General features: G+C 37.9%; 1 protein-coding gene across 1 annotated transcript; it reads right to left on the bottom strand.

Moving 5' to 3' along the window:
- Positions 1-427: 427 nt before the first annotated feature.
- sort1a (sortilin 1a) lies at positions 428-22,842 on the bottom strand. The gene is made up of 20 exons (XM_082155414.1): positions 22,442-22,842; positions 14,121-14,180; positions 10,955-11,028; positions 10,171-10,273; positions 9,182-9,343; positions 9,030-9,103; positions 7,965-8,014; positions 7,587-7,714; positions 7,018-7,162; positions 5,973-6,128; positions 5,789-5,895; positions 5,113-5,215; positions 4,594-4,765; positions 4,124-4,314; positions 3,784-3,973; positions 3,553-3,669; positions 3,201-3,309; positions 2,589-2,701; positions 2,211-2,331; positions 428-2,119 (listed from the first exon to the last, which is right to left on the bottom strand). Exons 1-20 carry the CDS (start codon positions 22,694-22,696, stop codon positions 2,105-2,107), a joined length of 2,445 nt encoding a protein of 814 aa, XP_082011540.1. The 5' UTR covers positions 22,697-22,842; the 3' UTR covers positions 428-2,104.
- Between the last annotated feature and the right edge of the window lie 4,904 nt (positions 22,843-27,746).

The raw sequence follows: 27,746 nt of genomic DNA, 5'->3' as shown, positions 1-27,746 counted from the left end.
AATACAAATAAATCTGTGAATTCACGACTATTTTTGATATTTTAGATTTTATTAGATTATCATTTGAATTTCTAAATTGATTGAATTAATGACCTTTTAGAATAAAGCTAGCTAACTTTTTCAGCTTTAGTCCCACATGATGTAATGTTTTCTTTCGTTTTTTTTAATTATTATTTTTAACATGATTTCATTCTGCTTTTCCTCTCTGCCATTATAAAATCTAGCTATTAACACTGAGGCAAACTTTCATATGCTAGTGTTATGTATTTCTCAATAATCATTCTGTTTCAAGTCTTTGTTATTTTATTAAATGCTCACATAAAATATATAGGAAAAATATTACAGAATTGTGTTGTTCTTTGTTAATTTTAAATATTTTTCATCTGACGTTATTTATTAAACTGAGAAGAAAAGGAAAATTTGCACATCTGTTTACAATCAAATTTTATTCTGCACATGAAATATATGCAGCTTTCGTTCTATTTACACAACTGAAAATACAAATGCTGTGCTGAATGACATTAGCCAACTGCTGTTTATTGTCCTTGTATGTTTCTCAGTACAATGCAAAGAAGGAAACATTAGGCTACAGGCTGTACAATATCCAACTTTAAGGATGTTTATGTACCCTTGCACAAGAAAAAAAAAAGAAGCTGTTTTAATAAAAGAGACACAAAACACATTTAAAGTCTTTGTGAATTAGTTCACCTTGGTGCATCAGGGTCAATTAACCCATTTGGTTCAAGTCAATAAGCTCGGACTTCAAAAAGATTTATTTTTATTGTTCCTGGCAGTCACATTTAATGGTACAGCATTTTACACTTTGACTTAACAAAAGCCATATTCATCTCAAACTTGAGGACATGCAAACCCATCAATGAAATGTGTGGTCCACTGTCACCTATAACCCCTGAGGTATCTATTTTATTACCTGTGCAAAGAAAAATCTTAATCAGCTTACTGACTACAAATTAGCTTATTAATGAGTTGACAGTCAATAAAGTCCAAAAATATACATTTTCATATTTGATTAGGCTGCTAATTAGATGCAGTTAATATTGTCGACATCCCAAAGAAGGATGAGTTGCTGCTCTGAAGTTTTTTTAATGTCATAGATAACATAAAACATTTAGTCTTGTTATTGAATATATAACTATTGCTGAATTAGCAACAAGGAATCAGACTATTATGTTTAATGCACTTATTGTTTCTCTATGACACTTGTATTAAGTATGTATATATTAAAATGATTGAAAACCACGCAATGTGCCGTTTCTCAAATCTTTTCTTGCATCAAATGACACTGTACCAAACAGAGAATAGCAATGGTAATACTGAAACGAAAGAATTTATAATTATTCGTGCATAGAAGATATGCAAAGTGCAAAGTATATCTAAGCACACAGCAATGGCAGGGAACCAGATAGATGGCAAAGAGAGATTTGATTTATAGAATGACTAAAGTTTGGCTAAACTAGTTTCTCAAAGATCCAAACTGTAATCTCCAGGGTGTTAGTATAATGAAGTCTAAAAAAACAAGTCTCAATGTATGTCTATGGTCTAAATATTACCTTTAAACACTTTCATCTAAATTTGCTCACACAATAACTCTGGAATTAATGAGCAGGCTATTTTCCGAAGATACTTCTATTTTTACACTGGAGACTTCAAATACACAAAATAAAGAACAAAGCTGAAAATCCTTTGGTGAAGTTAAATACCTGATGCAGGAAACCAGCGATGAAAAATAAGCACTTACATAAGTCTGTTGTATGCGTGTCAACTCACATAAATTTGAAATATATGGCAACAAAATCACTTAAAATCCTCTCTCTTTCAGCAATGGATCAGAAAGCTCTATTGGGAGAAGCTTTTGGGAAAATGCATGTTTTCTCTGTTCCTGTCCTTGTAGTCAAATCTTGCTGGTCTGAAGGCTGAATATTTGTCCCCAACTAGCCAAAAACAAATTGATTAGGCAGAATGTGTGTCATTATCCGATAGGTGCTGGAATGCAGATACACCCACATTGAGGGTCATGGGAAGGGTAGGCATTGTGGTTTTTCTCTTAGAATTTGATACAGTTTTATGATGATCCATGTGTCTGTCACTCTAGAAGGTCCTAGAGATGTCAAAAATAGAATGACAGGATTAATTCAATGACTTTGTTGAAATGAAATATTGTGTCTTTAGCAGTGAGGTGAAGATTGTACCTCATCTGAATCATCATGATAGTGCGTCTTGCCAACCTCCAGTGTGTCCAGGTCATCCACACCATCGATACCGTTAGCTTCAGCGTGCTGCTGTAATACAGAGTACCTGTGCACCAGGAACCTACCGAACACATCAAAAAGGGGCTGTGACTCTGCATATTTGAACAAAATGGTAAATGCTGCTTAAGAAATCAAAAATAAATGAAGAATTTACTGCGCGATACAACATTCATTTAATAATAACAACACAAAAAACAGCAATTAATTAAATAATAATATAAAATAAAATGTTCTTAAAGTTAAGAATTTAAAATGTAAAAAAAAAAAAAAAGTTCATGTTCTGCTGTGTGTGGTGTTTAGGGAAATGGGGTCACAAACCTTCCTCCACAGACATATTTTTTGATGAAAATAACCCCAGCAACGGCACTGATCAATAGAACAGCGATGACCACAGCGATTATAGGAGCTGAATTGAATGAATGTTCCTCTGTCTGAGAAATGCATAATGGGAAAGGTTTTTTTGTGCTGTTTTTCAAACAAGCAGAACAAAGTTCTCAGTTTCATTGTGTATATACACACACACACACATTTTTCTATTTAATTATATTATATTTCACTACAATATTGGAAGAAATCAAGAAGAATCACAAAGTTTCACACAAAAATATTAAGCATCACAACTGTTTTCAACATTGATAATAATAAATGTTTCTTGAGCAGCAAATCGGCATATTAGAATGATTTCTAAAGGATCATGTGACACTGAAAATGTATCTTTGCATCACAGGAATAAATTACATAATAATAATATTAAAATAAAGAAAATTATAAAAAAATAAAAATAAAAATCACAAATATGTTTTTACTATATTTCTGATCAAACAAATGCAAACAAATTTGAGACTTCTTTCAAACTACATATACATGCACATGCATATGTACTGTATATGTAGGTATAATGTGCATTCTGTTAATAAAATAAAAACCTACCGGTAGCTCTGATCTCAGCAAGTTACTGACGCATTTCTTACTCAGATCGATCTCTTTTCGTTCTGGAATTATTCCTCCTTCACAGTGGTCCCCGGGAATTTTCCGATAACTACAGTCATAGAAAGTTAACACTTTGGGATATGTTTTTTACTAAACGTTTCAAGACATGCAGCATTTAAATAATTATTTGACAAAAACATTCACTGATATGCAAAAATTAATATGCGAATCAGTTCAGTCAGTCAGGTTCGCACATCAGCTAGGACAGCAATGTATGTCAAAAAAAAAAAAAAAAAAAAAAATGGAATACTTTAATGCAACTCCAGTGAATTTGGAAATAGAGATTTGTTACCCGCTGGTCTGAAGCTGCTCTTTGCGTCCATGCAGGCAGAACTCCAGTGAATGGCCAATAAGGTCAGGCTGCTCCACACACACAGAGCTGTTTTCCGCATGGTAGAACCCAAAGTCACTGCAGGAAAAGAACAACAAGGATTGGAATCACAGACTGAATGTACGTCATGAATGGTATAAATGACTCACATTGTACTTTGAGTGTATTTGATAAGTTTGAATGTGTTTGTACCACTGAAAGTCAGTTAGGGTGCAGGAACATGTTGTGGGCTCCTTGGTCACCGTGTAATCCCGGCCGTTCCAACAGACTGAGTCCTTTCTCAGCCGTAAGAACCTTTCCTTGTATCCCAGTATGCATCCGTCAGTGGGGTCGCTATTATTGCTTGAGTGAGCAAGCCACTCAATGTAGTCATTATCCTGGCCTGCAGGATGAGTATTTGGTCATTTCAGGGCAATGTTTACACATTTAAAGATCTTCTGAATGCTAACAGAAATATGCATCATAATGGTAAAAGATGGTATATTTGTATAGTAGTTTATAAAATGCTTTTTAGAAATATTAGGCCACTCACAGTCTCTAGAGAGCAACAGCCTGAAGTCGACAGTGACAGAAACCCAGTACTGATTCAGGACGGTTTCTCTGTAACCCCACAGGCTGACGTTCATGGAGCGGGCACCAGGTTCTGATGCCAGGCCAGTGAAGTATATTGGGTCATCGGTGAAATTATACACATGCCAACACTGACCTTCATCGGTGGAAAATCTAGTGAAAAAAGTTAAAAGAATAAAAATCATGTAAAAAAACACTGCCGTCCAAAAGTTTGGGATCGGTAAGTTTTTTTCAATATTTTTGTAAGAAGTCTTTTCTGCTCACCAAGGCTGCATTTATTTGATTTAAATCAATTAGATTGTAAACTCTTTTCCAGACAAAACCACTTAAATAAACAGGGTGTTTAATTTGTTATAATATTCCCTTTGAATCATTTATCTCACATACTGAGATCAAATCGCTGTAAACATACAGTAATGATAGAAAGCTCACTTGATCTGTGATATGGGGTGTGAGGGGTTGTGCTCCACTGCTACCAGCAGTCCTCCTGAATCCAGTATGGCGTAGTGATGGGGGCCTTTTAATGCCTGAAACCACGTGTAACCCCCGTCATCCGACACGTACACGTCTGGAGAAAGCACAGAAACTGCACCTCCCACACTCCCTGATGAAAGAGCAGATGGAAAAGAGACGTGAGTCAGAGAAATGCAGCGTGACAGTAAAAGAATAATAAAATATATGTATAATTAGTTATTACTTATTTACTTTAGTTCTGCAATTGGAGAAATTAAACATGATGGGGTTTGGGTGATTAGGTATACTAGAATCACTGTGTTTTTTTGATGTACAAGCCAGTGGCCAAAGCATAAATAAAAATATATATAAAAAAAAATTAGTCACATAGCTGAGGGTGGTGGAAATGGATATACAAAAGGTTTCGACTGAATGTGAGTCAGTGTTAGTTCTGCCTTGTGGGAAAGACATGTGTTGGTGAATGTGGGCAGTAATCACCATGTGCCAGGATGAGTCCCACTGCATTGAGCTCTGAGAGGGGCTGCATGGGAACGTTCAGCTTCATAGAGATGCTGTAGGATGCGTGAATATGCAGACTACACTGCAGAAGACAGAGAAGCATATGATATTAACACGAAATCACACACACTGCAATTTGAGGGCTTATTCTTGAACCAAAGTTTTGCACGATTTGAATATTAAGTTAAAATCATTAGAAGAGGCAACTTTAAACAAGCTTAAATTATTGCGGTTTCACAATGCCAAGTGTTTTAGCTCAGAGAAAGCTCTTAGAAAGACCGTGACAACAATAATAATGACTCTGATGCAACAAACGTTGAACATGTTTTATATTGCTTTTCTATCCTTTTATGGTCAGACAGACCAAATATTTGCTAGTTTTGTGCTTTTGTCCTTAATGTTTACACAAAACAAACGCAATACGTCAGTCTGTATTTATCGGCACATGACCAAGACTTATTTTGCTGACTTTAATAGCGACATGAACATATTACATTGCAAATGTCCTTGGAGTAAATGCCTGGCTCAAGGACATAATTATGATTGCTTACTAGTATTGCAAAACAGAAACCAGTTTACTGGCTTTACATGTTCTCCATGATTTACGTCTAATATAAAGTTCAGATTGTGTTAGTGCTGTTTGCGTGGCTCTCACTTTGTCTGGGTGCTCGGCTGTGGAGTCACACACTCCGTTCCAGGGCTTCTGCAGAGGTCGCCACCCTCCACCTTGATTGAATGTGATCACTGTCTGTACAGAGCCATCTGAAGAGGAAAGATACACATCAGCAAATATGAGATTTATATAAATAAATGATTAATGATGACAGTCACAGCCTTACCCACGGCGAGCACACTGGTCAAATATACGCCCCTCAGAGAGGTGATGTTGGTGAAGTCAGTGTCTCCGCCCGTAGTGGTGTACAAATGGCGTTCCAGAGACTTGGAAAACACTGTACCTCGGTCATCAGACACATATATGGTACCAACACCTGAGTCTGATGGAAGAAAAAACTATTGTTAGTTGTTCTCATGTCATGGTTACAAAATCACACATTCAAATAATGGACCCTTTTCAGATTTCCGAGGTTCTCAGAAGCGGAAGTTGTCATGGGTAAACTTCTATAGTGGTGAATGGGAGATGACAGCAAAATATAATTTTAGTATTTGCATTTGCTCCAATAGCAAAATAAAAAAAATATGTGATAGCATTTCCACGACTTTCCAAAAGAGCAACAAAAATATAGAGACATTGATTACAACTGTCAGAAGAGAGAAAGATGTGAAATTTGCCGTCACTTCCTCCTTAATTCCTTTTTTTTTTTTTTTTTTTTTTGCTATGAATGTGTATTACATTTTTGAAAAAAAAAAAGAAAATATTAAAACCTTTACTAGATTTGCAATGTTGATAACTTTGATAACTGTGGAAATGCGTCATCATAGTCTGTGAAAAGGGTCCATATTGGCTAGAAAATATGAAATTATAATCTTTTTTCATATTTTCTCATTTTTAAGGTTTACTTAAAAACATATGCAAAATCCAAACCAGTGTTGTCATTGTTAACTAAAACTAAAATAAAGTTGAATTAGATTAGATGTAAAAAAATGAAAAAAATATATTAAAGAAAAAATTTGATAAAAAAAAAAAAAATGTCTTGGCAACTACCTGAAATGTATAAGATAACGTTGAAGCACTAAAACTACTAAAACTAAAACTGAAGTTAAAAATAATCAAAATATTAATAAATACTATAATAACAATACTAAAATAACACTCATCCAAACCTCAAGTCTAAGTAACATGATCCATAAATTGATATTGCATAGCAACATTATTATTTAATATATTGGAGATTTATTTTGCTGAACTACAATCATATGCTTCACCTCCAGGTTCATCTACGTGCATGAAGACCATATCGTCGTTTGCGGCTAGAATGGAGTAGAACTGTTCATGGCCAACGGTGGGAAGCTGAGCCATGTCCCACGACTCCCCCTGATCTACGGAGACATGAATCATGCGTGTGGAACCCTGCAAAAGAAAAGACGTTTTTTTGACATCTGTATGTGATTTCAACCTCACATAACACACTACAGCTCTGGTCAAAAATCGAATCAGATGCCTTGCTATATCCTGCCTACATAGACAACTCTAATACATTTCAAAATATATTAAAATAAAACAGGTATATTAAATTGTAATAATATTTCACAATATTACCGTTTCTACTGTATTTTTGATCAAATAAATGCAACCTTGGTGAGCATAAGAGACTTCCTTTACAAACATAAGATCTTACCAGACCCAAACTTTTGAACAGTAGTGTATATGTAGTGATTTTGGTCAAAAGGAAGCATTTTTTATATCTAAAAATGTTATCTAAGTGGGCATCACACAAGATTTTGTAACATAATTATACATGACATCACTTATTTAAGATTTTAAGAGAGCTCACCGAGTCAGTCATGACTGAGGCAAAAACAAAGCGTCCACCCAAGCCGAAGGAATAAATCCTCCTTCCAATAGTTTTAAATGTCCTGCCATAGTCTAATGATTTTCTCAGTTCCAACGTTCCCCGGTCACCTGAGAGAGCGAGAGGGAGAGAGAGAGAGAGAGAGAGAGAGAGAGAGAGAGAGAGAGAGAGAGAGAGAGAGAGAGAGAGAGAGAGAGAGAGAGAGAGATAGAGAGATAGAGAGATAGAGAGAGAGAGAGAGAGAGAGAGAGAGAGAGAGAGAGAGATTCAAAAATATGACTTAATGAGAAACAATAAGCGGGAAGCATCTATCCATTTGCAGCATTATTCAAATGATGGGGCCATAACAAAGTCACTCACTGCAGGATCCATTGGGATTTGTAGTTAATAAAATGCTGTCATCAATTCCCCTGAAATGTCAAGCATACAGATACAATCAGAAATTTCCATCCATTCATCCCGAATTCACTACTGTAAGCAAAATCTAAGGACATTCCTATAAAGCACTGCTACTTCAAATCTAACCAAAGGCCTCAGTTTCTTCAGTGTAAGAAATCCATTGAGACCAGGACCATATTTATGAGGGATAGGATTGTAAACCTCAAAGGAATAGTTCATGCAAAATGAAAATCGCTTTATAATGCATTTTATGGTGCTTTGGGTAATGAAAACAAAACCTCAAACATTCTGGCTAAGGGATTTTGTTTTTGACTGAATAAGTAAATAATTCTGGGCCATTTAAAAACCATACGTTCCATGAAAAAAGCTCTAATCTGATACAAAGATAAACAGACAGAATGAAATATGTTCTTGTGTGAGAATCCTAACCTCAAACCAATGCATACATTACAAAAATGTAATTGCAATAGATTTTGCTTCCCTTGACAATCAGGAGAAATGAACAGTTATTAAAACAATTAAATCTAAATTAGCTCTAGGCAGTGAAACCACATCAAATTGTTACATCAGAACCTTTCAGGACAATGACCAATCATAATGGAGAACAAAAATGACTTGAATAACTCTTGCAAATTGCACACACAAGATCTTTCTCAAAGCTGTGTGCTCTAACATGACTGTTTAGCTCTTGTACTATTTATGGCAGTCAGGATCGATGCACAGCTTTTCATCAAATGGAAGCAAAGTTGTATTTACAAGTACTCAGGTTACAGGGTTCATGACATTAAATCTTGGAGATATATTAACGAGTTTATTTTGAGACACTTATAGCAGCAAAACAAGCTAAACATTAGCACATCTTCTTATCACCCAGAGTTATATCAAATTTCACATTTACCTGCCACTAAATATCACATAAAAGCAAACTTTGGTCCTTCAAATGGTGGGCCAGACATTTTCAGTTAGTAAAAATTCTGGCTACAATGGACTATTGTTACTGATTCATTTATGCACTGCCAGTCATACCATTTCACAAGACAAACAGTCTCATGGATCTTCCTCCAACTGCCCCCGAAGTCCTCGGACAGCCATAAGTCATACTGAATCAAGAAGAAAACAGCGTTAGTACATGTTCTTTTGCACAAAACTGAAAGGAAATGTCTAATCAGAGGTCTTACATTGATGCTGTAGACCATGAGTATGTTGCTGTCTCTGGGGTTGTATGTGATCTGCATTATTGGATGGAAGGGAAGCTCAGAGGTCACAAAGCTGTTGCCGAAATCAACTGAACGGAAAATTTTGGTGACTCTCCCCTCGGTTAGATCGCCTGTGAGGATCACCTGTGGGATAGATCATGATCCTATTCAGTAATTAATAATAAATAAATAAAAACACATCAGTGATCATTGAACTTATTGTTCAATTATTATAGAAATTATTGAAGGAATGCTACTTTTTTTTTTTTTATCGTACATGTCTATCAGAGATAATCATTTCAATGCATTTGTAAGTAAGCTCAATAAATACACTTATAATGGAAAGAGAAACACATGAAGCTTGAACCAAAAACATGAAGCTTGAAGTTTTTTTTAAAGTCTCTTCTGCTCACCAAGGCTTCATTTATTTGATCAAAAACACAGTAAAAACAGCATAAATGTGAAATATTATCATAATTCAAAAGTAGCTGTTTCTATTTGAATATATTTTCAAATGCAATTTATTCCTGTGATGGAAAAGCTGAATTACTCCAGTCTTCAGTGTCACATGATCCTTCAGAAATCATTCAAATATGCTCATTTGGTCCTCAAGAAATATTTGATACTATTATCAATGTTGAAAACAGTTCAAAAGAAAAAGTTCAAAAGAACAGTATTTTTTTTACATTGTAAATTTCTTTACTGCCATTTTTGCTGAATAAAAGCATTAAAAAAAGCATTTCATTTAAAAATAAAATAAAAAAAAGACCCTAAACTTTTGAATGGTAGTGTATGTTTCGAAAGCTCGTCCTTTTGAGGTGGCACAACTTTCCCCCTGTATGAACTTGTTTGCTTGTATTCAAGTCAAAATTTCACAGCACACCACAGCGTCTATGGACATTACATTGAAAATAACCAGTAATATTCCTTTCAGAACAGTTCAATATTACGGCAGAGAAGTAAATATTCACCTTCCCAGAATTTTCAGGACCGATTGCGATGCCAAACTCTGTCTGTATGAAGGTATTGTTAATGAGGTCGGTGATGTCCTGGAATGTCTTTCCATAGTCTTCACTGACCCAGAAGAGATAAGAGGGAATTATGGATCATGTGATATAGCTAAACAAAAAAACAAACCAAATGTGCACCAACATTTATATTGAGCAAACGCAGCACTGGAAGAGGAAGGATTCATTACACTCTATTAATTATATATTTTTTTGATTTTGGGCTATTTGACTTTTCATAACGTGCCGTTTCAGACTAATGGAAAGAAAACATCCAAAATACACATTAAAGTGTTTATTTTATTGCGCTTTATCTTTTTGTGTCTTGTTTGTGTCTCTAGATTGCAATTACAACACAAATCTTGTAAGTATTTTTCTGAAATTGAATTTCTTTCTCATGCACCGAGTCAGAAATCTCAACTTTGGCAGCACTTCTATATTCTGGAGGATTTTACAGAGGGGTTTGTTAATATATCATTTGCCTGACTTTTATTCCTAAAAACATGGTGAAAACTTGTGATAAAAAGAGATATCCAAAATCTCTGTAAAAACATTTGAACCTAATATGTCTAATATAACTTGTAATGCAAAAAAATTTTGCAATACCTAATGTAATCAATCAGCTAGGGATGTACGGTGATATCTATTAGTTTTTTGTTTTAACCCTATTCACCTATGGTGTCTTGCCTTAAAAACTCCTCAATTCTTCTAGCAAGACCTTGAACACTGTCCTAAAAGGCACTCTTACCTTCTGTACAGTCTGGACTGACCAAACCGCATGATAAAAAGAGGAACCTGGAATGTGGTCAGCACCAGAAGAACCTGCACAGAAGAGGGACACAGTGAATGCTATAGCATGTGGATGTGAAAGACTCAGAGTCGTTCAGAAACTCGCAGTGCAGTGAAGCGTGATTTAAACTCGGCCGGGATACAGCGGGACACATGCCTGGACTTGAGAACAGCCACAATCTCACCCTTCACACTTAATTCATCCAGCTATCACTCAAGATCAGGCGCTTGCTGCTTGCAGAGAAGATTCTGATTGGTCGGTGCCTTGTTCTCATTTAACTCCTGTCTCTAATCCTTAAAGGAACACTCCACCGTTTTTTGAAATTGGGCTTATTCACCTTCTTTCCTACATTTAGATAGGTGGGCAAATGCATTTTTGTCTCAGTGCATGCATTGTATTAGTTTGACAGGGTCGGCGCTAGCTTAGCTTAGCATAATGAATGGAATCCTTTGTTGCCAGCTAGCATGTCCTGAGTAAAAGTGATATAAAATTTTTTCAAAACCCACCTAATTACTTCTTGTGGCCTGCGTATTCACAACAAGTACAAATAGCGATGCAGATTAACACTAGACGATTTCCTATGCAGATATTGACTTGGGACTATATTAGGGGGAAGCACAGGTGAAGCACTGCTACTTGGGCGCAGAGATATCACGCCCAAGTAGCAGTGCTTCGCCTGTGCTTCCCCCTAATATAGTCCTTAATATATAAGTCAATATCTGCCTAGGAAATTGCCTAGTGTTAATCTGCATCACTATTTGTACTTGTTGTGAATACGCAGGCCACAAGATGTAATTAGGTGGGTTTTTAAAAAAATTTATATCACTTTTACTCAGGACATGCTAGCTGGCAACAAAGGATTCCATTCATTGTGCTAAGCTAAGCTAGCGCCGACCCTGTCAAACTAAAACAATGCATGCACTGAGACAAAAATGCATTTGCCCACCTATCTAAATGTAGGAAAGAAAGTGAATAAGCCCAATTTCAAAAAACGGTGGAGTGTTCCTTTAAGTCAACATGAAATGGTATTTGCAATCCATTTAACTTTCATAATGTGACACATTTCCAGAGAATACAGTATATACAGTACAGTATATACAGTATATATATATACACACCCTGAAAACTAAGTCATGAACTAAAAGTCACAAAAAAGTGCTTTTGATGTTTATTTAATATAAATGCTTCATTACAAATGTTTTTTTCTTTTTAATCTTTCATTCAAATATTATAAATTACTCTGCCTCTTTTCTTTTTTAAATATATATATATATAAAGTTAAGTATATATATATATATTATTCTTTAGGTTTCACTTAACTTCATAGAAAGTAAATAGGTAGTCTTTCAGTCTCTTCTGGAAAATTGGACCAAAATAAAAATATTAAATGATTCATCCTGCACTACACACAGATTTTTGCCCAATCATATGCTTTCTCTACAATGAAAAAGTAAACTAAAGGTTATTTAAAACACAGGACGAACTCTTTATGAAAACCCATATTTAAAAAAAGTGAATAGGGCCCATTTCTATACATGTCTATTCTTACAAAAGAATGAATTTGCGGGAAGTTCTTTATGTGCCGGAAAAAAAGCTGGACAGATAGAACAATATTCGTTAAAGGTGCAATAAACAATTACCAGAATGGTGCTAACTATGACACCTCAAAAGTAGAAAAGGTGTCTCAAAAGACGCCACTCTTTGAAAATGTTTGCAGAGAGTTAACAGAAATGTACTGGAGTGTTGTTGTTGGGTGAAGGCTGTGCTGGAGGAGTAATTGCGGCTTGTACATGTTTTACAGCTGCACTTTGGTTCAGTTCTATAAGAGACGGATTCCGCCTCCAGTGTTGTTGGCCCTAAATGACGGTTTGAGGTCTTGTCAAGCCAGGCTCTGAAGAGTCTTTCAGCCGCTGAAGCTGTATTTCACTCGTTCTAGGTTCACATTGATGTGCGATTGTAGGAGCCACATTCCTGCGATTCAGATCATGGAGCCGACCACAGAACAGCTTGGGTTAAACTGACAATTACACTTTTTTTTTGATCGCCTACTGGTTAGTAGACATGGTGGCAGTAGAAGGATTGGGATAAATCAAAGGTTGTTGGTTCAAATCCCAAAGAGAATGAACAGATGCCATTTTTATTGGACATCAGCGAGTCAGTAATTTTATAGTGGCTGTTTTTCAAGCCCAATTTTCATTTTTTGTCAAATAGTGTGATGCTGTTCACACATAAAAAAACAATGCCTTTTCAAAATTTGTGGTTAGTGGTGCATTAAAAACACGGCTGCTATGTTGTGGTGGGTTTATTACGAGGATAGTAAATTACTTTAGTTAGAAACATCATAGAGTGTGACATTATAACACTTGGTGAGGCAGTTCTCTCCAAATACCATTTTGCATATCACACTATATTATAAAGCCCTCGCATCATGGTATATAGATTTTTTTTAATGTTTTATCTCGTATGCAGAGATGCAACCAAGGCTGCATTTATTTGATCAAAAATACAGTATACACAATAATATTGTAAAAGATTATTACAATTTTAAACAACTGATTTCTATTTTAATATATTTTTCATTGTAATTTATTCAAATCTGAATACTCCAGTCTTCAATGTCACATGATCCCTCAGAAATCATTCCAATATGTTGATTTGGTGCTGAAAAAAACTCTTATTATTGTACATTTTGAAAACAGTTGTGGAAACTGTGATATATTTTTACGAAAATCTTTGAATAGAAAGTTCAAAAGAGCAGCATTTATTTGAAACATAAACCTTTTGTAACATGATAAATGTCTTTACAGTCACTTTTGATTAATTGAATGCAGTCTTGCTGAATAAAAGTATTAATTTCTCTCTGAAAAATCATACCGACCCCAAACTATTGAATGGTAGAGTATATTTAAAGAAAGAAAATATGGGACTAAGTAAAATGAGTTCATAATAAATAACTATATCTACAATTGATCGAATATCAAGTCAATAAATTCACCTTTCATTGTAGGATCCAGTTGATGTGAACAGACAAAAATCCCATGTTTTACAGTAACGATGCATTTAAAACTAGATATTTTTCATGATACTGTATTCCTACGTAGATAATTAGTCAAATTCGACTCACCCCTGTATCGTCTCCAACCCAGGCCAGAGACACCGAGCCGCTCAGGTCATTGAAGTTATACTGGAAAAGAGACGTAGAGACATAATGAAGTACGAATGCAAATAAACATTGTAGTTAAAACTCTGTAGATTGATGATACTAATAATCCCTGCACCGCCGACATGAACTTTTCTCTGGGAAAATATTCAATCTAAAACAAAACAGGCCATTTTCATAAGCATCACTGCATTTGGGCTCTAAAATCCATTTTATTCTAATATTGTTCTCTCTCTCTCTCTCTGTCTAATGCAGGTTTGTTTTCAGAGCGCTTCTGTGGTGAAACTAAACACCACAGGCTTTCACTGTAGTCCACAGGGATGAGATTGCAGGCTGGAATCGGACTATATTTATATAATTTATTATAAATAAAAGGAAATTAAAACAAAAATAACGACTGAAAACCACACTGCAAAACACAGCCTAACATAGCTAAAAATAAAGAAACATCCAGTACAGAGCAGAAAGTGGTCACACAAATCAACAAAAAAACTAATATAAGGAAAAAAGTGCTTGGAAATGGAAATTGTATTGCTGTATTAAATATAAAAAAAGTGAACAAATAACATTTTATGAGCACGTTTTATTTGCAAATGTATTAACAATGTTTAGATTTGACAGTAAAACTTTCCAAGTTACTAACTATTTATTTGAAGACAAAATCAGACACAAAAAGGCCATTGTTACAATTGTTGCGTAAAGAGCTATAAAATCCATGTCGATTCATTGCTCAGATAATTTGGAGAGAAATGTTGATATTTCTTTTAAAACATAAACAGGATACATGAGAGTCGTAGTGTCTTTTCATCGAGAGAAAAAACAGAAAAGCGGGACTCTAGGCTATATCACTATAAACAAACAACTGAGACACTAATGTAAGTTAAACCGGCGATCACCAATCAGCTAAACAAATAATGAAATAAATTGTATTACATTTATGTTGGTAATGCCTAATAAAAGGCAATGTCTAATAAAAGGCAACTAAGCAAACATATTTCCGGTGATTAATTCGAAAAGTCCAGGTGATTCTTGGAAGAAAAACACAAGTGCTGGGATTTATCTGTCCACAGGGAAGCGGAACCATGTAGCGACATGCACACAGAAACCACTGCTGATTCGACAGATGGCTGTGCCGCTGTCAGCCGACCCACACTGCTAGGGAATGTGTGTGTGTGTGTGTGTGTGTGTGTGTGTGTGTGTGTGTGTGTGTGTGTGTGTGTGTGTGTGTGTGTGTGTGTGTGCGCGCACATTTAAGAGGACAGGCCCACTGTCAGTCGAGTGTGTAACCTCCCTTTCAGTTTCACTCACTGGAATGCGAGACCCAGATGGTGGGTGTGTATGTGTGTGTGTGTGTGTGTGTGTGTGTGTGTGTGTGTGTGTGCGCATGCGTGAGGAACAGAGTGAGTGCCCCACATTTTCATCTGCCTCACACACTGAGAACAAGAGAGCAACTGATGTCAAAGAGATTGTGGGAGAGAAAAGAATAAAGAAAATCCAACATACACAGGCTCTGTTCCAAAAGCTAGTGAGCTGCCTGGCTACTTGCTATAGGCATTTGCCTCCGATATGGAGCCTCATAAGGGACCGATTTGGATGCTCTGCATTGACAGCAATTCCACGAGTCTTTATGTGAAATGCACGAAACTCGATTCAATTGATTTCGATAGTGTTTGGCTTTAGTAATGCATGTTGCTAAACTAACAGCATATGTATTGCACAAATGCTTATTGAGTAAAATAGAATTGCATTAGAATTGCAACATTCTTATTTAAAATCAACTGACCAGACTCTTTCAACTGAGCTTGTTGCAATGCATTCTGGGATTACTTTTTTTTATTAAACATTTTTTATTTATTATTATTTATTTATTTTCATAGAATTTGTCAACATTTGGAACAGACTTTGTGTCAGGAGCAATCACGGTGTCTTAAAATGGTATCTATGTAGGCAGTTCACTAGGTTTTGGAACAGAGCCAAACATTCCTGGGTGTTTTTTTTTTGTTTTTTTAAATGGGATAGAATAATGTGGGAACAAGGTTACATGCAAAATATGCTAAACATTAAGCATTTAAAAAGTTATTAAAAATATTTTTTTTATTTCAGTAGTTTTAATATGAATATCAAGATAATGAAAATAACAATGCAATTTATTTATGCAAAAGTGCTGCAATAATAAAAATAAAATAAAATGCAATAAAAGCAAAAATAAATATAATAATACACTAAAACCTGGTAAAAAAAAAAACATCAAATAGGACAGGTACAACCGGATGAAATAAAATAAAATAAGAAATAAAATAAAATAATCCTACACATAAAATAAAATAGTAAAACGGTGTAAAGTAAAATACAAAAGTAAAATATAGAAAAATTAAATAAGTTATAAAACAACCAGGTACAACCAGACGAAATAAAAATAAAATAAAATATACAACAAAATAAAAGTTAAAAAACATCAAAAGGCCAGTCAACCATGGAATAGAGTCAAAACTGAGTGCAATCAATAATGTATAATTTTAAAAAGGTAAAGTGTAAAACTGGTCTATGTATGATGTCTTAAAATGCTGCCTATGCATTACGCTTTGGCACAAAAAACCACTCACAAACCAGAACTGGAATGAATAAAGTAAAAACTTCTGGTATAATGATGAAACCCCATCCACACACATTCAGATCCATTTTGAGTATCTCATCTACTATTTTACGGTCCATATGGACATTTTTGTCTAAGGAGGCCCTTCACACCGCACTCCTTTCTACGGATCACATCCTCTCTGCATTTCTGCAATTCCACCCAAGCCCCTGGAGATCAATGATCATGTCACAGAATAATCCGTTTCTCACTTCTCCTTAGTGATGACATCATCTTACAAATTTTTACACATTTTCTTTTTTTTCTTTTCTTCAAAAAGCAGCCGCACAAGGTCCAGGGAAGCAAAAGAACCGCAGCATTTTTGAAACTCACTAGCGTTCAGGCCTAATGGAAATTTGCACTCTCACAATCCAAAGTGTGAACAAAAGTTTCCATGTTACCAACCCAGCCAACGTCCTTCTGATGAAAACCCACCTCAAAACAGACCTTGAATGGTACATGTGTTCTAGAACAGCAAGAACAAGACGTCTCAAAACACCTGCCTTAAACTCCAGGGACAGTGTTCCTTCTCAATAATGTCTCTTTGAATAATGGATACAGTGGTTGCCTCTCCATTCCTTGCCATATTTAAACCAGAAGGAAAGAAATATGCTGACATCCCAGTACTGGCCAACAAAACAGGCTTGCCAAGAATGGCCTGTACCACGCCAACAAGTCTTCTTAAATGGGGGATTAAAGAGTGATGAGAAGACATTGTGAGCTTACAACGATCCTTCAGTTTGGAGAAGACCAAAGAACACGACTCAAAGTAAGGCCCTAAACAAACTCTATGGCTCTGTCCTGAATTCAGTCAAATACACTTATGGTTGAACTTTTGAATCCACACTTTGGTGATGAAATGCTTCATAGATTGTTGGTTAGTGTATCATAGAATCACAGATTGTGTTTTGGACAATCAGATCACAAGCAGATGAAGCAGACACATACCCGTTTACACCTGGTGTTTTAATCCGTTTCTTTTGTCCACTTTCAACCACTTCTGTCCTGATTTCTTCAAGGGGAGGGTCTATGGGCGGGCAAACGTATGTTTTTTCCCCCAGATATTTCAATCTAATGGACAATGCTTGCGCAATTTCCATATAACAGACCCTGAAGGGGTCTGAGACGACGGAAAGGGCCGCAGACGGAAGGGCCCAGAGACGACGGAAAACATCAACAATGTTATTGGTCTAGTGGCTATCAGGAATAAGATCACAAGTGGAGGACGCTAAGTACAGGTGTAAATGGGGTCTAAAATGTTTACATTTTTAAAGGGGTCTAAAATGTCAGATGTTGACGTTAATATGACGTAACTTTCAAATGTTCGAAATTTAAGAATGGTGTCGGCGCCGATAGCCTCGTGGGCAAGTGCGCCGACATGTAGCGCCGTTGTGCTTTGGGAGATCCGAGCTCGAGTCCCGGCTCGTGGACCTTTCCCGATCCCTTCCCTCCTGTCTCTATCCCACATCACTTCCTGTCTAGCTACTGTCCTATCCTAATAAAAGGCAAAAACACCAACAAAAAAGAAAAAGAAAAAAATTTATTTAGGAATGGTGAGAGAACATTGGTACGTTCTTCATCTTCAAACTAAACTTTGGTCTCCAGCCAACAAAGTTTAAATCCTGTCTGTCTAGCGCACTTCCTATAATGTTTATGCATTAAGTCAGTAGGTGGACAGCAGGAAGTCTTTTGCGGCTGTTCGAACGCATTTGACCAGCGTTTACACCTCGAAAGCAATCCGATCAAATGCGTTTTTGACTACCTCTGGAAGTGGTTGAAAGTGGACAAGCTCAAAACATTTTAGACCCCTTTTACACCTGATTGATTCCGATCAACCAAAACGCATCTTAATATCAGGTGTAAACAGGGCCTAACAGTACTCCAATGGTGTACTAGATATGCGGGGATGCAAAAGTCTTTCTGTTTTAAAAGGGGTGTTACCAGAAAAAAAACTGAGAACACAGTGAGTTTTTTCAGGTATATTAGAATTCCTTAGTAACTGCCACGGTAACACAAGAATGCATACTGCACACTTGCAATGCACTTGCAAGTATTAGCATCTGTGTTTGTGTGTATGCGAGTATGTGTCTGGCCTAAGGCAATGGTATGGTACACAATCCTAATTGGTTGTGTGGTAATCCAGGCCGGGAATCAGACTCCTTGAATCCCTACCACCATTAAAAGGTTTGCAAAATGGTCACAGGTCAATGGTGGATTACTAAGGTCTGTTTTCACAAAGTTGAGTGATACAATCAACCGATGGGGATATTTGCAGAGAAAATCCATCCTGCGGGGAGAAAGCTGAATAATATTAAAGCATGTCTGCTGTGTTAAGACTTGGAGAGGCCACCTGAGCGTGGGGCCATGGGGCCCTTGAAATCCTCCAGAACAATAACATTCAGACACGGCAGATAGGCTTTTCCAAGAGAAATAGCTGCAATATACTATACAATGGCAGAAATGTATAGAAAACTTCAGTATACACTCCTTCTCCTTTCTAGCTCTAGTCTTAGCTCAACACGTCCTCTCCAATGGACATGTTAGAACCACGAGGAACGTTGTTCGGGCTGCTTTTCTGGCATCTCACCAACCCTGAGCATTTCAGAGAGGACAGAAAATGTTTTCTCTGTACATTCTCCCCAGGACCGGGAAAGGGGAAAAACCTGGACGTCTTTCCCTTGTGTTGAACTGGTAAACAGTCTTTGAACCCCATGTCCAGTCCAGCCAAAAGAAGCTTTAGACTTGATCCAAATGGCTTCACAGTCTGAGGACCAACAACAAACATGACTTCATTTCTGGACAGTAAAAAAAAAATTTTTTAATTTGGGTTTAATATGAGACATGTCTCAAGTCAGTATCAAAATAAGTGTTATTTAGACAGGTGGGCGAATGCTAACACGTGATTCAAAAACATGCACAAAAATATCCTAGAATCAAGATCTTAAACCATGTTTTCCTAACTGGAACGGCACGCCGAAATGGGTAAGAGGTCAGCAGTTCGTTAGATGAAGCCGTGTTTGTGTTTTCATTGGACTCGCATAAATAACTCCCTACTGGCACAACTTGGATTTAAACACCCAGAGCGGAGTCTTAAAAAGTCTTCCAGCCTCCAAAAGAGCATCTCAAATCATTCAAACGCAAACTTCACCCACAAAGCAGTTTGAACATGTGTACCATTATAAGTTCACGCAGACTTCATTAGAAGAAACTACAGGCAGTTGTTAAAAAGACTTTATTGTGAGCTCGTAAAATTTCTAATTGCTCTGGCAGGTCATAAATTCCATCGGTCAGCCGCCAGTTTTCACATCGACTGACCACAGACTCTTGCGCAACACCATGGTTGCACATTTTGGACTGGAACAGATCTGGAATATTATGCTTCAAACTTATGCTTTTTAGATCATAAGCATTTAGATGCTTCACTGATAACTAATTATATTTTATCTATAAACTATCAGTAAATCACTGCGTAAATAGCTAGTGTTCATTGCAGTGTTGAAATCTTGTTGGATGTCATTGGACACAATAAGTTGTCCATGGCAAGTATAAAACTTAAGCACATAACTTATCCTGCTGCGCACATGAATGACACCTTAAATCGTGCAGCTTGTTGAAAAGAAGCCTGCTATTACTTTTCTATGCAGAAACATAAAAACAGGGGGGGAAAGCTATATCTAGAGACCAGAATAATATAGAGACTTATAAAAAGTAAACTTGCATCAAAATTTCAGCAACCAAAAATATTCAGCTGAATCAGTTATTATGATGCGGTTGATATTTCGTCAGTCGAATATTTTCCAATGACCAGTTTTGACAGTTTCAGCATCTAATATTTTGTGCACACAATGTAGATAAGCTAAAACAAGCAAACACGTCAACAGTGTAGACATATTACCAATTGACCAAAAATGATGCTACAGTAGAAATGTTGAAAATTTGTTCGGCTGAGATATCGAGAGGCGACTCATTGCCGAAGAACTTTACTATGACAGTTTTATTTATCACATGAGAACATGACCACCTGAACTGCATACCAAGTTCAATTACCCCCAAATAATGAAAATTGAATTACCAAAACATTATTTTCGGTTTTGTGTTCTTCTAATAAAAATTGTGGGATTCAAAAGTCTAGTTGCAAGCATTTGAATCAAACAAACAAAGTTTTATAACTGTTACGTTCTTAAAATAGCACTGTTGAGCCGTTTGGATGTACATGTTATGAAATCCCCACCTCAAGAGTTGCCATATATAATTATTTGAATCATAATAAAGGGGTCAAAATATGCTCTAACTACAAGAACTTTACATGTACTGTTGGCAGGAACACTACAGTGCATGCATGCATGCAAGTTGATGTTTAACACTATCCAAACAGGTGTTAAAAGGCCTGAAACTGAATTTAACAAGGAGATGCTTTAGAGAGACGTTGCCTTCAAATACTTTTCCCACTGTTGTCATGCCTCAAGCCTTTTCCCGTTTCAGAAACATTCCTTTCTTGGAGGAAGCATTTCACTTCAACACTCATTTATGCTGGACGGAATGTGAGAGGATGAGAGCCAAAAATACTGGCCATAAAAAAATAAAAAAACTGGCTCTGTGTGCTTTCTTAACAACAACAGTCTTTCTCTATCAGCACTTAGGCGTAACTCATGACCTATTGCCTTAGCTTTCCCTGAAATGTCAATGTGCTCTGTAATTGGATAAATAGGGGATGCTTCCCACAGAACAGGACTGATATAAAAGATATAGATTGGCATATATGTAGCTCATCGTTTATCAATAATGCCGGCCTGCCCAGCGAGAGGTCACGCCAACTGCTGGTAAAACGTAATTGATGAGCTCGAGGGAGAGAGTTGGATAGGAGAGATATAGAGAGAGGCAGCATGTTTTAAGACTTCTTAAGGGTTAGTAATCAGTCATGGGCCACTGTAATGAATGAGCTCTGACTAGATCTAGTTAAGCAGAATCACCTGACCTTTCTGTACATAAATACAAGAGAAACAGATCGCAGAGACATTAGAAGCACATCAAGAGATGAATGCATTTGTTCTCTTGGCATAAAAGATGAAATCTGTGGAATGCCTTAAAGGAACATCAAACACTGGCCCATCGAATTATAAGGTGATACTACATGCTGAGTGATGATTTTTTTTTTTAATCAACCATCTGGAAAACTTCACAAATATCATTTTATCTGAGAGCTTGTTTTCATATACTTCTAAACACTTCTTAAATATTAAAGTAATTGCATTAGAGACGTGAAAGCCTTAAAATTGTTGGTGTGGTGTGGCAATGCTATGTGGCATTTGAAAAACGACTGAAAAAATAACATTCAGTTGCTGAGAAAGGTGATGTAGGTACATTATTAGGTAATCTCAGACCAGAGGCCAGTAGTATGATCTCACTTTTGTGATTTATGGTCCCTAGAAATTTAGAAAGAGCTTCCAAAATAGGAGGAAAAAACTCAATTCTACTTTCAAAACAGAAAAAAGATACTAACTTAAATGTTAACTAGTCAAAACAGGGGGGGAAAAATTCCAAAGAAAAATTAAAATGATATGCACAAAGCTTTTCAATCTATATAATATATTAGATTATGCCTATTCTGAGCTGTGATGAGAGTATATAAAGAGTAAGAGATGTTTTGACCTACCGTATGAGTGTTGTTTTTTAACGTAGAATCAAAGCCGTGCATTGATTCACATTGATTTTGTGCGGATTCTTCACTCCTTTTCGTCCTGACATGATCCGGCTGCTGTAAATCTCTCAAACTGATCAGATTTCGTGATTTGTGACTCTTTAGAAACATGGGTCGCTCACTGCTAGAGCGTCTGGGTCTCTCTTCAAAGTCCATGCAAAGAGCCACTGAGAATAACACAACCAAAACACAGCAGAATACGGTGCTCATGGTTTCCGTTTAATGTGCACAAAATTCTTCCGTCTAAATTTCCATGAATAGCAGGTTTATTGGTAATAGAAGAGAACGTGCAGTGTTTACACTCTGACGCATGTCTGTAATGAAGCCGCTGTTCGCACTGCTAAACTCACGGATTGTTCAAGATTAGGATAGGCTGTCCGTTCGACACGCCCATTCTCATGAATATTCATTCAGGCGCGCTGACGTTTCCTGGAAAGCTTTTCAATGGCCATAGGTTTGCACGCGTTAACATTCCAAACGCAAAGGCTTAACATTAATATTAACCCCTTAAACCCTAAGCGTCCCGCCGGCGGGACGCCACCCCATGAAAAATATTCATAATCAAATTACTAAGCAACCACTGAATGGAACAACACAAAATAGGTATCATTTTAAAGCTTAGAATCTCAGCTTTTTAATGCATCTAATTACTTCGATCAACTTCTAATGATTGCAGAGTTATTCCACTAAATACGAGTGTACCCGCCGCAGGCGCCACCTAGCTGCAAAATTAATAATCATAATTTTTTTTCAAAAATATTACCTGGATCAACTTAAAATAGATGTCATTTGAAAGCTTAGAGTCTGAAATTTACAATGAATGTAGCCAATTTGATAAACTCCAATGTAGTGCTGAGTTATTTGCTGATAAATAGAAAAAAAATGTTTTCATAATTTATAAACTACTTTTTTGTACCACATACTGCAATATGTCAAAAACATCATACAGCTCAGATAGTCCTGTGTCATATGTCATTTGAAAGGTCTCAATGAGTAGAATACAACAAGCATAATTGTTCCAGGGTTTTTAATAAACTTGAGCAAGGTTTTTGTAAAATAACCCCTTAAGAGACCCATGTGTAAACCATATATGGATGCTGCATTTTAGACACATTTCCGCTTGTAACTTCATGAAACATGCTCCAATTGTGGAAAATGACACATCATTATTTACAGCAGATGCTTACAATTAAAAAGAGTCCAAACTCAACATAATCCATCACTCAGAACTAAAGATAATCCTCATGGAGTTCTAAACCACAAAAAATCCACTGATTCACGTAGCCTAGCAAGGTAGCTTAGACTTGGCCTTTTTACTCGTATCTTCATGAAACATTCGCCGATCATGAAAAATTATACATCGTTATTTACAGCAGGAGCTCACGATTACAAAGAGCCCAAACTTAATATATTCCATCAATCAGATCTAAAGATATTTCCTCATGGCGTTCTAAAACAAACAATACCTCAGACGCGCCTATCCTAGTATATACTCATGAAGCACTCGCGTTTGGTTTTCACTTATAACTTCACAAAGCATGCACAGATCGTAGAAAAATGCACATCATTATTTTCAGCAGACTCTCACGATTAAAAAGAGCCCAAACTCAGCAAAATCCATCACTCAGATCTAAAGATATTCCTCGTGGGAGTTGTAACACACGAACCACCACCGGCGCGCATAGAGCGTTTATTATAGATGTAGCACTTGTCGCGTTTTAACTCATAACTCAATGAAGCATGCATCAATTGTGGAAAATGGCACATCATTATTTACAGCAGATTGTTAAGATTAAAAAGAGCCCAAACTCGCCATAATCCATCACTCAGATCTAAATATATTCCTTATGGCGTTCTAACACAAAAAATTCCACAGGCGGATCTATGAAGTAGCAATAGCAGTGATGCGATGTTGTTTTGATGTGACGTTTCAGCTCATAACTCAATGAAACATGCATGGATTGTGAAAAATCACACATCTTTATTGACAGCAGATTCTCACGATTACAAAGAGCCCAAACACAACATAATCCATTGCTTTGATCACGAGATATTCCTCACGAAGTGATGCATACTTGGCTAAAAAACAAGTCTCTCATCCTCCCGGGGTGCAAAGTGTTTTCCAGTTTTCCCGGAACCATCCGTGCTCGATTTCAAACGTGGAATAACACAAAATATGTATCATATTAAAGCTTAGAATCTCAGCTTTTTAATGCATCCAACCACTTCGATCAACTCTGAACGAGTGCTGACTAGTCTCTCTCAACCGGAGTGTACCGCCCGTAGACGCCCCACAGGCGCCACCTAGCTGCGAAAATATTAATTATCATATTTTTCCAAAATATTGCCTTGATTCAAACAAAATTGGTGTCATTTGAAAGCTTAGAGTCTGAACTTTACAGTGAATGTAGCCAATTCGAAAAACTCCTAAGTACTGCTGAGTTATTTGTTGATAAATAGAATATTTTTTTTCATAATCTATAAAATAGTTTTTTGTACTATGTACTGCAATGTGTCAAAAACATCATACATCTCATGAAACATTCAAAAATCATTGAAAATTGCACTTAATTTTTTACAGCATATTAATACAATTCAAATGAGCCCAAAATTTACTTAATCTATTGCTTTTATGACAAGATTTTCTTCATGGTGAAACAATTTTAAAAATGCCCATGAGGGGGCGTCAAGGTCTCAACAAAAAGGCTATCTTGGTTCCAAATGCTATAACGTACTCGGTTACTAACGTAACCTCGGTTCTCTCTAGAAGAGGGAACGAGTACTTGCGTAAGATATCTTACGCTAGGGGAAAACCTCTTTTCCTCGAGATATTGAAGCCAAAAATTATCCTTAATTTTGCAATAATGTAAAACGCATTGCAGCAGCATGCAGACATGGGCGAGACAGCTCGCGCGCCCATTGGCTGCTCTGCGGCAACTGCACCAGCCTATCGATAGAGGCTCCTCATGACGTCAGAACCAATGAGGGCGCTTCGCGCCCATTACGTCATGTCCCGCCGAAATCGGGTGGGGCCAGGGCTATAAATACGGCCCAGAGAGGCTGGTTTGGTCAGTTTTTCATCGCTGAAGCGAATCAGAACATGACGCATGCACGGCAAGATACGCAAGTACTCGTTCCCTCTTCTAGAGAGAACCGAGGTTACGTTAGTAACCGAGTACGTTCTCTTACGAGAGGTCTCTCGTACTTGCGTAAGATATCTTACGCTAGGGGAACACAATGTAAAACGCCGTGCGTGCTTGAGACATAACACTAAAGTCCCAAGGGCAGGTGCCCGGGGCTCATACAGTGCCTAATCACAAGGGACTCACAGAGAATCCGGGAAGAGGGGCTAGAATAGCATCATTCCTGTAATATTGAGCTCTGATAAGAGCATGTTATATCAAGTGTTCCACACAGCCAGGGCGAACTCAGCCTGGACTGGTAAATATGGGGGACTTACGTACTGCCCACAGAAGTATATAGGCGATCAGTGATCGACGCTCTAGCAGTTTCAGCATCCCGAGCCGACAGCATCGGGCGGGCAATACTGAAAAATTAAACCGAGAGCAACCTAGCTTGCAAAGCGGGAACCTCGAGGTTATAAAACCTTATAAATGTAGACGGGGAGGCCCAGCCTGCCGCCCTACAGATATCTTGCAAGGCAATCCCACTGGACCAAGCCCGCGACGAGGCCATACCTCTTGTGGAGTGCGCTTTGAAACCTATCGGGCATTGCAGGCCCTTGGATGTGTAAGCTAGCGCTATAGCATCAACTATCCACCTGGATAGACTCTGTTTTGACGCAGCTAGTCCCTTAGAACGTCAGCTGAACAAAACAGAGAGCTGCTCCGTCTGTCTGAAAACAGATGAGCGAGACACAAAGGCTCTTAACGCCCTGACCGGGCAAAGGAAGCCTGCGTCCCCTTCCTCCTCAGATACCGGCAGGGCCGACAGGGAGATAACCTGTGCCCTAAACGGTGTGTTGAGGGATTTAGGAACATATCCGTGCTTTGGTTTGAGTATGACTCTCGAGTCATTCGGCCCAAACTCCATACACGTCGTGCTCGCTGAGAGCGCTTGCAAATCCCCTATGCGCTTCACTGAAGCGAGAGCCAGAAGAAACACTGTTTTGAAAGACAAGGGTTTCAGGTCTATTGACTGTATTGGCTCGAATGGGGCACCTTTCATGGCTTCCAGAACCGTGGAAAGGTCCCAAACGGGAACTGAGGGTGGTCTGGGCGGGTTCAGCCTCTTAGCTCCTCTAAGGAAGCGAATTACCAGATCGTTCCTTCCTAATGACTGGCCAAGCGGTGGTTCAGCGAACGCTGCTATGGCCGCCACATAAACTTTGAGCGTGGATGGGGTTCTGCCCTTATCCAGAAGCTCTTGTAAAAAAAGGAGAGAACCTCCGGCACCCCACAGCGTGAGGGTGAAGTGCCACTCGCTGTACACCAGCTAGTGAACACAGACCCTTTTGAGGAATAGAGCCGCCTCGTAGATGGAGCTCTAGCCTGCGTGATCGTGTTTAACACTCCCGCTGGGAGGTTAATGGGTACCCGTTGATGGCCCACACATGTAGGGACCAAAGCTCCGGGCGAGGATGCCAGATCGAGCCGTTCGCCTGCGAGAGGAGATCCCTCCTCACCGGTATCGGCCACGGGGCGGTACTCGTCAGCTGCCTCAGGACTGGAAACCAGACTTGGTTTGTCCAAAATGGGGCGACGAGTAGCACTGGGCATCCACTCTCCCTGATTCGCTCTAACACCTGGGGTAGGAGCGTGACAGGGGGAAACGCATAGAGCGGGCAGCGGGGCCAGCGTGAGCCAGCGCATCCCTGCTCTTGGAGAAGAATTCCTGACAATGAGCGTTCTCTTGAGACGCAAATAGGTCTATTTCCGCTCTGCCAAATGTCCTCCATAGCATTTTGACTGTCTGTGGATGTAAAGACCATTCTCCTGTCGGCAGATTGTTTCTGGACAGTCTGTCTGGTCCCACATACAGATGGCCGGGCACATACGCTGCCCTGAGCGAGCGCAGGTTGTGCTGAGCCCAGACCAGGAGGCGTTCCGTCAGCCTGTGAAGGATTCTGGATCTGATACCTCCTTGGTGATTTATATAAGCCACCACTGACATGTTGTCCGAACGGACCAAGACGTGGTGTCTTTTTATCTGGGGACAAAAAACGCCTCAGCGCGTTGTCGACTGCCATCATTTCCAGGCAGTTTATATGCAGAAGCTTTTCCCGTTCCGACCACTGGCC

Source organism: Leuciscus leuciscus (assembly GCF_965113295.1).
Source record: "Leuciscus leuciscus genome assembly, chromosome: 23".
Taxonomy (NCBI): domain Eukaryota; kingdom Metazoa; phylum Chordata; class Actinopteri; order Cypriniformes; family Leuciscidae; genus Leuciscus; species Leuciscus leuciscus.
Note: the sequence above shows the minus strand (reverse complement) of the source record. Positions and strands in the feature narration are given on the sequence as shown.